At 29.5% G+C, this 12137-nt stretch overlaps 2 protein-coding genes across 2 annotated transcripts; both read right to left on the bottom strand.

Annotated features, from left to right (window-relative positions):
• Window positions 1-60: 60 nt before the first annotated feature.
• LOC107017992 (pentatricopeptide repeat-containing protein At2g36730) lies at window positions 61-1553 on the bottom strand. Its single transcript, XM_015218316.2, has one exon. It carries the CDS (start codon window positions 1545-1547, stop codon window positions 99-101), a length of 1449 nt encoding a protein of 482 aa, XP_015073802.2. The 5' UTR covers window positions 1548-1553; the 3' UTR covers window positions 61-98.
• Window positions 1554-4652: 3099 nt separating this feature from the next.
• On the bottom strand, window positions 4653-6495 carry LOC107015824 (premnaspirodiene oxygenase-like). Its single transcript, XM_015216241.2, has 2 exons — window positions 5518-6495; window positions 4653-5432 (listed from the first exon to the last, which is right to left on the bottom strand). Exons 1-2 carry the CDS (start codon window positions 6427-6429, stop codon window positions 4815-4817), a joined length of 1530 nt encoding a protein of 509 aa, XP_015071727.1. The 5' UTR covers window positions 6430-6495; the 3' UTR covers window positions 4653-4814.
• Window positions 6496-12137: the final 5642 nt, after the last annotated feature.

The raw sequence follows: 12137 nt of genomic DNA, 5'->3' as shown, positions 1-12137 counted from the left end.
AATTTCAGTTTGGTAGCATAGAACACATAGTGTGTCATGGTGGTTGCTCAAGTGTACTTCTTCTAACATCGTGCACGTTGGAACTCAATAACAAACCTCTATCGATTCTGAAAAATTGACACACAGCTTTCTCCAGCGATCTTCTTAAGTCGTCTCTCTTTCATTCCTCTTCTCAGTGTTGCTGCTTTGTCCCATAATCCAGTTTCAGCATACTGATTTGCTAACATGACCAAATTCCCACTCCTTTTAGGCTCCAATTCAAGTAACCTCTTTCTGACCTTCTCTCCCACTCCAGTATCGTCGCTAATATCATGAATGTGGCATGCACTGAGCAATGTCCTCCATATGACTGCATCAGCCTCAATGGGCATGTCAAGTATGAAATTGTGTGCTTCTTCTAGACGACCAGCACGACTCAAGATATCTACCATGGCACCATAATGTGCCATCACAGGTTTGATGCTATGGAGAGTTTCCATCTCTTGAAACAAACGATACCCTTCTTCCACCATCCCAACATGGCTACAAGCACAAAGCACACCAAGAAAGGACACATAATTAGGCTTCACAGAACAATCCTTCATTTTACAAAAGAGTTCCAAGGCTTGTGCAGCAAATCCATGCTGAGCTAATCCAAGAATCATTGCACTCCATGTCCACACATTTCTTTCACCTATCCTATCGAAGATCAAACGAGCATAATCGACTGCTCCACATTTAGCATACATGTCAACAAGAGAAGTTCCCAATTGACAATTTACATACATCCCTTGCTCAATCACTTGACAATGAATCCATTTCCCTAAACTCAAATCACCCAACTCAGCACAAACAGAAAGCAAAATCACCATCGTTGTCTCATCCGGTCGAACCCCACATTTTCTCATCAAACGAAAAATCTCAATCGCATCATAATACCAACAGCTTTCAACACAAGCCGAAATTATCGAATTCCAAGAAACAACAGTTCTAAGCGGCATTACATCAAACACCTTGTATGCATCCATAATCTTCTTGCAAGACCCATAAAAATAAATCAAAGTGTTCTGTACATACACATTTTTACAAATACCCATCTTGATGACATCGCAATGAATCTGTTTTCCTTCTTTCAAACCCATAAAAGACGAACAAGCTTTGAAGAGAAAAGGGTATGTGAATTCATCAGAAACAACTCCAGAACGCCGCATTTCAACAAAAAATCGAATGGCTTCACTATGTTTAGCATAATTCCTAATGAGGATATTCCACCAAGAATTAGATGAATTTTGGGATTGTTTGATGACAAGAGCGACGTAAGAAGATGAGTTTATTGGAGTATGAGAAGCAAAATAGTTGACAATTTTGAGAAGGATGCAATTTTGTTGAGATAGTCCTGAGATTACGAGTTGAGTATGAATTTGGTAAACATGTTTTAGAGAAGAACAAGAACTGAGAAGATCTATGAGTTGTTGGGTTTTGGAGGTAAAGCTCATCTCAAAATTATGTAAATGACAGCAGATTTTATAATTATAAATTAGAGTATATATAGCCTTTTTAATGTTCATAATTTTATCCAATGTTATAAGATTGTATCATGTGTTCCTATTCAGTCTTTTATTAGAGTTATTGACATATATACTTTGTTTTTTGACATCAAGACATCAATGTTTCAAAAGTATAACGGAGGATATGTGTATATCATTTACGATAGTTCAGAGATATATTTATACTTTTACCTTTCTATCTATCTTGTTAAATTGTCGCAAATATAATACATGAATATAACATTTTACTTGGTCTCATGTTATATTTATGTCTTTAAACTTTGAATGTAAACAAGTAAACACTTAAACTTACATAAAATTAAACAAATAGACATACACATCCTAAGCGACATCCTACGTAACAATTTGCTTCATACATGATGTCCTATGTGTATTATACCACATAGTACTCATGTTTTACTTATTCAACTTTATACAAGTTTAAGTGTCTACTAATGCACACCCAAAGTTCGAGAACGTAAATGTAAAATAAAATAAGTTAAAATACATATTTATTTATTATGCCTTAAGTTTAACTGTTCATAAATTTTGTCAATGTACAAACATTGCATCTGTTTTAACTACAGCAGAGAATCCGTTTTTAATTTCCAAATGGTAAAGGCGGTCTATATTTGATGGAAAATGTTCAATTATGCTATTGAACTAGAGAAAAAGATCCATTTATGTCATGGTTAAAATTTTGACTCATTTATGTCATTATTTGTTCACTAAAATGACATATATGAGTCAAACTGAATGACATAGATGAATATTAGAGTCACCATTGAAGTTGTCCCGAATTTTAATAAAGACACCTCAATTTTGCGACTTTTCTATTACCGCATTAAACAATTTTGAACAGATATTGTTATACCATTTTTCGATCAGCCCCAAATTTTAAGAAACGAGTGAATTCACACACCAATCATTATATAACACGTGTCAATTTAATTAAAAATGTATTTTTTTTTTCTTTTAAGTTTTTCCTTTTATTTTTTTCTTTCTTTATTTCTCTCTCTTACTTTTTGAATTTTAATTTGGGGGAATAACCTAGGAGACCCTGTACTTGACTTCGTTTGTTAGTTGAACCCTTCTACTCATCATTTTGTCAAATGAACCCTTAAATTCATTCAAACTCAATATTTATACTTCTTTCTGATCTGATATGTGTGCGTGCAATATACTCATTTTACCCTTCAAATACCACATCATTTTTTAATGACACGTTATTATTATTATTATTATTCCAATGACACATCAAAAATTACATTTTAAAAATAAATAATATTAAAAAATAAAAAGTGCAATTTTCTCTCCCTTTCTCCCCCTTCCTGCTTCATCTTCTTCACTTACCCACCCTTTATACCTCACCCATAAAAAAAACATCATTTTCATCTTTCTTCATTGTTCACACTTCAAAGTTTTTTCAATCATAAGATATAGTAATTTGTAATTAGCTCTTGTACATAGATGCTTTAGATTTCATTTATTTTTGATTTGATTATAAAAATCAAGAAAACTTCAAGTTGGGAAAAATTATTTACGAGTAAATTCAATCAATAGATCTTAAATTTATAAAAATGGTGAATACTATATTTTCTTGCAAAAAATTTCTTTAATTTTATATTTGATGATAATGGTGATGGGATGTACGTTAAAGAAGAAAAATAGAAAAGGGATAAGGGTGGGGGTGGGGGTATGGAGCTGAAGAAAAAGAGAAAAAGGGTGGGGTTGAGACTTGGGGCTCAGGAAGAAGAGAAAAGGGATGGGGAAGAAGAACAGAGAAGGGGACTCGGTGGTGTGAGTTGAAGAAGAAAGGGTTTGGGATTTTTTTTATAGAAAATTATTATTATTATTTTGTCTTATAATTTTAATAATTTTTAAATAAAAAAATCGCATTCATTTGCTTTAAAACGCTTGTGGTCACACATTTATCCAACTCAATTATTTTAATGTCACATAAGCTCGGTCAATGATTAGACGGGTTTAGAAAATAGAGTTTTATCGACTTTAAGGGTTCATTTGGCAAAGTGACGAGTAGAAAGGTTCAACTGACAAACTTAGCAAAGTACAGGGGTTCCCAGGTCATTCATTTCATATCCCACCTCCCACTTTCAAATGATTCATCCTCCTTTTTTTTCTTCACCTCTCATCCCGCATGTCAAATTGAACCCCACTTTCATTTTTTTCTTTTCTTTTTTTTTCTTCTTCTTCTTTGATCAATTTTTTTTATTATAGAATCCATACTATTATTTAGACTTTACTGAATTATTAATAAAAAAATTTAAAATTTTGTAGGTATCATCAACTAATCATTTTCATATATATTCAAAATTAGTAATGATAAATTTTAAAAGAATCAATTAATTTTTTGAAAATTAAAAGAACTTAATTGAAATCGAATAAAATAAACTATATGATACTTTCTAATTATTTTGAAATCTAATGAGTTTATCAAATTGTTCGAAATATAAGAAAATATTTAGATAAAGTTTCAAAATTAAAGAGAGTAAAAAAAAAGGGTATAGTTATGGTAAAAATGATGACATTGAAAGTAAGAAGCTTCAAAGAATGAAGATAACAATGATTTTTTAAAAAGAAAAGAAAGAAAGAGAAAAAATAAAAAGAAAAAAAAATTAACATAATAAGAAGAATAAGTAAATATATTTTATAATAAAATACTTGTAAAATTAAAATTATATATTTGTTTTAGGTTGTTCACTCTCTTTGAGAGAGTGCCATACCACTCTCTATGTCAGGTGGATGAAAAATGATGTAATAATATCTATTCAAAATTATTTAGTGAGGTAATAAGACGGGTGTCTTTTTAAAAATTCACAACAACATTGATGACTTTATATTTTTTCTTGAACAGATAATTAATGACATGAATAAGTCTCTTATCAAACTTAAATGACAAATACTTAAATCTGGCAATTCAATTATTGCAATTGGTGCATAAGTAACGCACGTTAGATGCTTTGGACCGATAATGACATAAATTGATTTATTAAAATCCTATTGGCCTACACAAAAAAGCTAAGTTGATGACTATATTGGATAGGAAACTAAAATTAACATCAATCAAAATTTAGCTAACGAAAAATATAAATATTTCTGAAAAAATAGGATATTGCTAAATGTTTTATTTAGTTCACATATATATACATGCATCATTGTTTACCATTCACAAATATGAAAAATACAGAAACATGAAGAAAAGTATAAAAAAAAAAAAAACTTAATCTATTACACAATAAAATTCAAAGTTCTTAAATGTTTATGTCTTTATTTAGAGAGACCAAATGGAGTAGCAATTAAATAAAGATCATTCTTTCTCCTGGCTGTCAATCCTTCTGTTTCAATGGTGTCCAAATCATTTGGATTAACTCCATTAGCAACCTTCCAATCAAAGTGATAAAGTAATTGAGACAATGGATGTGCAACATTAACTAAACCAAATAACATTCCGGGACACATTCTTCTTCCTGCACCAAACGGAATAAATTCAAAGTGATTTCCTTTGAAGTCAAAACTACTATTCTCAAATCTCTCAGGTATAAAACTTTCCGAATCATGCCAGTATTCCGGATCTCTACCAATCGACCATGCATTGACCAAAACCTTTGTTTTCACAGGTATTGTGTATCCATCAATCTTTGTTTCCTCTCTACATTCCCTTGGGACTAATAGAGGAGCTGGAGGGTGTAGCCTTAATGTTTCTTTGATAACAAATTGCACGTAGTTCAACTCTTCCAAATCACTATCGTTAAATGCTTTTTTCCCATTCAATCGTTCTCTCACTTCGAGTTGTGCTTTCTCCATAACACTTGGATTTTTCATTAGTTCTAAAAATGCCCAAATTATCGTCGTAGAAGCTGTTTCAGTTCCTGCTAGAAACATGTCCTACATGTAAAATTAAAAGTATATTAAAAATATCCAAAGTTTATAACACGAATAAATAAAATAAAATAAAAATTACTATACTTACAAGTATGACTGCTTTAATGTTTCGATTTGTGATTGGAGGTCCAAATTCTTCACTCTCCATGACTCTAAGTAAAGCATCGACAAAATCTTCATTTCCAGACTCACCATTACATTTCTTACCTTTTGCTCGATTATCGATATGATCATTGATGATTTTCTCCAACATTTCATCAATCTTTGAGTGTGCCTTTGACAATTTGGATTTCATTCCACTAACATTATGAAGCCACTTTTGTGAAGGGAACAAATCACTTAAGTCGAATCCACCAATTAATGAATAAATATCTTTTACCAACATTATTAACTTATTTCGATCGTGTATGATTTTTCCAGATACTGATCTACAAGTTACGGTATTTGTAAACCAAAAGATCTTGTTGGATAAGTTGATCAACGAGTCAGGTGTAGTGGAACGGAGAGAGGAAATGAGATTTGATATCTCCTCTTGTCGAATTGAAGCAAATGATTTGACCATTTTTGTACTAAGAAGTTCTAGTACACAAACCTTTCGCATATTTCTCCAGTAATCTCCATAGGAACTAAAGGCTATGTCCGTGCAATCATAAAATATGACACTCGCGGACATAATTTGTGGCCGATCTACAAAATGGAGGTCTTGAGTTTTCATGATTTCTTTTGCCATTTCTGGTGACGATACAACAATGGTTGAAATATTCCCAAGACGTAAGTGCATGATTGGGCCATATTTTTTCGATAGATTTCTAAGTGAACGATGTGGTAAATCGCTCATTAATTGATGCATGTTTCCTATAAAAGGTAGTCTCCATGGTCCAGGAGGCAACTTTTTGTTTGCAGATTTTGATTTTTTCCATTTTTGAGACAGAAAAAACAAAGAGGAGAGGAAGAGAACAAGTGAGATAAAGATAATTAAGGGAAAATGTTGATACTCCATTTTTGGAAGCTAAGAAAAAAAAGGAAAAATGCACACTTATGTCTTATAGAGATACAAGCATCATGTTTAGGTTTGTCTGTATATATAATACTGGTCCTGGACGGTGTGTCCCATGCTAAGTTGTTTGGAGTTGTTATAACGATATATATATATATACACACATACATACATACTCAGAATGTATGGTGATCCTATTCAATAAAAACTATTATCAATACAAGGTGCATCATACTGGAATATTGATACATACATACATACTCAGAATGTATGGTGATTCTATTCAATCAAGACTATTATCAATACAATGTGCATCATACTGGAATATTGATACATACATACATACTCACAATGTATGGTGATTCTATTCAATCAAGACTATTATCAATACAAGGTGCATCATACTGGAATATTGATACTAAATGGTTTTCAAAAGTAATGTTAAGATTTTTTTAATTATGTAAGTTTTAAATATATTAAGAATTTAATTTGACATAAGTTTTATTTAATGTGTCACAACACATAATTTATGTGTCTTCATTTTTATTTATATGTCGTCTTTACAAAAATAGATGATCTTTAATATTTGTCATTTCACAAAATCAATGTATAAATAAAACTTTTCTTATTATTTTACCTTTGTGAGTCGTTAGTTTTGAAAATATATTCATCTGACAAACATAAAAAAACTAAATAAATATATGATTCAGGTTCATTAATCAAATTACTTAATCAAAATAACCTAATTAATGTTCATTAATTGAAAACTGATTAATTTTCCTAGATAGTCCGTCATATATATTTGATAAATTACCTAATAATATCACTTTTGTTTATTTTATGACTACGATATCACTCAACTTTACATATTTACTCAAAATAATCTTTCTCTAACGAACTAATGTCCAATGCCATGTCACATTATTCGTTTTTTTTTTTTAAAAAAAAAGAATCTTGAGGACTTTAAGGGAAATAATTGAAGATTGATTAATGATAAAATTCATATACTCATAATTTTGTTTTGTAGAGCCAATTACGCAAAATCTGATGTAAGCCTACAGTACGATGGGGCCATTAGTTTAGGGTCCATTTAGTTGGGAGGAATCTTTTTTTCATATTTAATATTTTGAAAATATTTTCTCTGCCCTAATATGTACTATAAAAATAAAAAAATAAATACTAGTACTGAAAATCGTCTTTTCATTGGAAGGTTTAGTTTTTCAATGATCTTTAAAATATTATTTTCAGCACATTTCTATTATATCGAAAAGTCATGGAGTTAGGATAAAAGCAAACACTTTTTAATATATATTAAGTATCATTTTAGTCAGATGTAGTACGTTAAAAGACTAAAATAAACATTTTTCTTATACATTACATATAATTTCAATCAAATGAAATATATTAAAAATTAAGTCCACATTTCTTATATATTAAGAATCATTCAATCAAGTGAAATACATAAAAGACCAAAATAAAACATTATTCATACATTAAAAACCATTTTTGATCATTTTCTCAAATTGGAAGTACCAAAATTACGGATCAAAGTGATACTTAGGTGACTATTGTGAACTTAATTACTATCAAAGATAACGGAACCATTTTTGTCATATTCTCTAATCGTGTTTTACTAAATACAAAATTAAGAAATAAGAAAAATTTAAAATTCGTAATATAAAATAAGTCAAAGATATTTATGTAATTTTATCAATTATACTACTCCGAATTCCTAAAGAATCAAGTGGACACAATGTCTCTATGTATAGCAATGACAGTTTTTTATGTAAGCCTGCAATGCAAAGGACCATTATAAGGAGGAAAACTTTTTACGATTAAAATTTTTTTAATTTTTAAATTTTCGATAGAATTTTTGAAAATATTTTCTCTACAACTGTTTTCTTAAAAATAAGGAAAGAAATGTCTTCCTTAGAAATAAGTTTCTTTGCTACTAGAAAAAAAGGAATTAGTGATAGATAAAATTTTGTGACTAAATAACAAATTATATTTCGATCCTATTTAGCTATAGATTAGCGACAAATGACTAGAAAATTCAATTAGTGACAAATTGTTAGAAAATTCAACTAAAAATAGATGATCCTTAATATTTGTCATTTTACAAAATCAATGTATAAATGACATTATTCTTTTATTTTACCCCTGTGATCAATTATTATCCTTGAAAATATACATTTGACCAACATAGAAAAACTAAATAAATAATCATGTTCATTGGTCAAATTAATTAATCAAAATAAATTAATTCATGTTCATTGATTGAGAACTTAATTTAAAAAAAAACATCAAGTAAGAGTAAAATAGTAAGCTTACTTAGTTTCTTAATGCACGTGAAACCTAAAATGATAGTGTATAAATTAAAACGAAGAAAGTATAAAACTAACATTTTAGAAGTATAAAATTAAACAGAAACTTGAGGAGTTTCTAGGTAAATGATTGAAGATTGATTAATCATAAAATTATATATATAATGACATTAGCTCCAATAACGCAAATTATAATAATGTTTTGAAAATTAGTCAGAGATCAGATAACATTTTGATGTAACCCTGTATTTATTAAAATATAAAAAGAGTAGGGAGGATTTTCCACCAATTATTATCTCTATTATAAAAATGATATTTTCAAAAAGATATATAGATAGAATCAACCTATCATGTATATTATAATAGCAAATATTCCACTAATACCTTTGATAACATAATTAATGTCACAAATGGATTTTATTATAGCTAATTTTGTCAAGGAGGAACAAAAAATTAAGTAAATAGTTCTACTAATTAAACATGGAATTTTCATCATAGTCATTCTCTTAAGTTAACATGAATAATCATATAGCTAATTTTGTCAAGGCATTCACAACTTTTTTTCCTTCCCTATATTAGTGCTCAAAGAGATATTCTTATGTTAATTTTCCTTGAAATTCTTATGAAGAAGTTAGTTTAGTGTTCCTTCAATAGCTTCTTATGAACTTGTACTCACATATATTTTATGAAAATGTTAGTAGAATTATTACTATTTACTTATTTTTCATTTCAGCTTTACGTAGATTAATTACCCATGTATCAATAAAGAAATGCAACAACACTTTCAATCATGTGTCATCTTAAATAGAGCAACATGAAATTGGCAATCAAAAAGATACGTTGAATGAATCAGAGCTTCATAGTTGGCAATTAAAGGTCTATAACAACAATAATTTTAACTTTGTTAATAGTTTCTTCAATAGCAAAAGCTTTGATCAAGCAGATTGTTTGGTTAACCAGATTTGTGTTATCTAATTTAGGACTACATAAGATTGAAAATATTGTTGCATTACTTTAGAGTTGAAGAGGCAATAATCTTCCGAAAGTTGAATAGAAAAAATTTAAATGATAGTTTTGTAAAACGTTTTGCAAGAAATGGGTTAGAGAATGATTCTTAGGGTGCTATTTAAGGAATATGTGATGTATTATCACATTATGTTAATCAATTGACTAAATATTTCAATTTAGGTTAATTGTAATATATGGAGTAACTTCTAAACGGAATATATTGTGTCACTATCCAAAAATGAATGTGATGACACTCATTTTATTTCATCAACACAAGTAAGCCTAAAACTCAATTTTTATATGGTGAATGTACGAAGTAAAATGAGAATAAAAGTTTGATATTATAAAATAATGCGGAAATTTATAATCAACTTAAATATACCCCCAAAACCTGATTGCACGTGCACAAGCCTTCTAATGCATTATTACACCAGAAGTGAAAAAAAACATAAGTCTCCAATGATGTTGTCTCTAAAATAGAACAAGATCATATATAGGAGTAAGAAGGTCCACTGAGATGACAAATAAATGTCTCATAAATCTCCATAGGAAGCCCAAAAAAAAAAAAAGAGAATAGAAAGTATCATAAAGATTCAGGCTCGTAACCTACAAAAATGTAGAAGCAAGGGGTGAGTATCAAACCACACAGTACTAAAAAAGTAGACTTTTAAACACAAGCTAAAAGAAATAGAATTTAGTACTCCCTGTCCCCAACCGAACCTCCACAACTACAACTTACATAAAAACCAGTCCAACTTAATATGTTATGTAAATTGTGAACTATTAGGTTGGATTGGTTTTGTGCAGGTTGTAGTTGTGGAGGTTCGTTGGGTTGTAGGGAGTATCCGTATTCTATTCCCTTAATCCGTTTTTAAAAGTATACTTGTTGAGTACCGTATGGTTTGGTACTCACCCTTGCTTCTACATTTTTGTACGTTACCGACCCGAATCTTTGATGCTTTTTCTTCTCTTCTTTTTCGAGGCTTCTTGTGGAGATTTGTGAGGTAGTTGTTTGTCATCTCAGCGGACCTTCTTACTCCTATTTATGATCTTGTTCTACTTTAGTGACAATACCACTTGAGACTTGTGTTTTCTTTAAAAATTCATTGTAATACATTGGAGATTTGTGCACATGACAATCGGGTTTTGAGAAATTATATTTTATTGTAATATTTCATTAAAATATTTAGGAGTTAATAACTTTGATGGTCACTCAACTATCAATTGTTTTCACAGAAAGTCACTTAACTTTCATTTTCAACTCAAAAGTCACTCAACTATGATTTCTTTGCACAAAGTCACTCAACTTTCATTTTCAATTCAAAAGTCACTCAACTATGACTTCTTTGCACAGAAAGTCATTCAACCTATTTAATTGTTTTTTCATTAAAATTTAGTGACATGAAATTTTAATTATTAACATAAATTTTAAGAATCAAATATATATATATCCATTTAAACCATTTAATAATCCGTCCATTTAATCCAACCCGCTAAAAATATAATATTAAACATTTTATTTTACCATTAATTCCCTAAATCATTCCCCATTGAACACTGAAAATTTTATTTTACCATTAATTCCCTAAATCATTCCCCATTGAACACTGAAAATTTTATTTTACCATTAATTCACTAAAAGAATGTGGAAGATAAGGGAGAATGATTTAGGAAATTAATAGTAAAATAAAATGTTCAATATTATATTTTTAGCGGGTCGGGTTAAATGGAGCGGGTCATTAAATGGGTATATATTCGATTCTTAAAATTTTGGTTAATAATTAAAATTCTATGTCACTAATTTTAATGAAAATAACAATCTATATATGTATAAAAGAGAACCCTAGGCCCGCTTATGTGGCGCCACCATAATCAATGATTCCCCTTTAAATTTATCTATCACCAAAACTAGCCTTCCCCTTTCATGAAGAGTTATGACTTTTATGAAAAGTTGTGATTTTATGAAAAGTTACGACCTTTATGAAAAGTTGTGACTTTTATAAAAAGTTGTGACTTTTATGTAAGGTTGTGACCTTTCCGAAGGGTTGTAACTTTTTCAAAGAATTGTGACCTACAGTTTGTTTATTATAAATAGAGGAATTTTCTGCCACTATTTTTTGTAGGTCTTTTTTCGTTATAGGGTAGTCGAATTCAAATATATTAATTATATTTCTTATGAAGTTTATTTCATTCCTTACAGTTTTCTTTCTCCTGCTTCATGGAGATTAATCTTTCCAATAAGTCATAATTATTCATGCAACTATGACAATTTCTTTTTACTATTTTAGTGACCTTTTTTGAACTTTATAAAAAATATCAGCAAGGATGATTATCTCTTTCTTTCCTTCCTACAGGTTTCTTCATGTAAACAAAGAAAAT

The sequence above is a fragment of the Solanum pennellii genome, chromosome 4, assembly GCF_001406875.1.
Source record: "Solanum pennellii chromosome 4, SPENNV200".
In the NCBI taxonomy this organism is placed as follows: domain Eukaryota; kingdom Viridiplantae; phylum Streptophyta; class Magnoliopsida; order Solanales; family Solanaceae; genus Solanum; species Solanum pennellii.
This window is presented reverse-complemented; position numbering and strand designations above follow the sequence as displayed.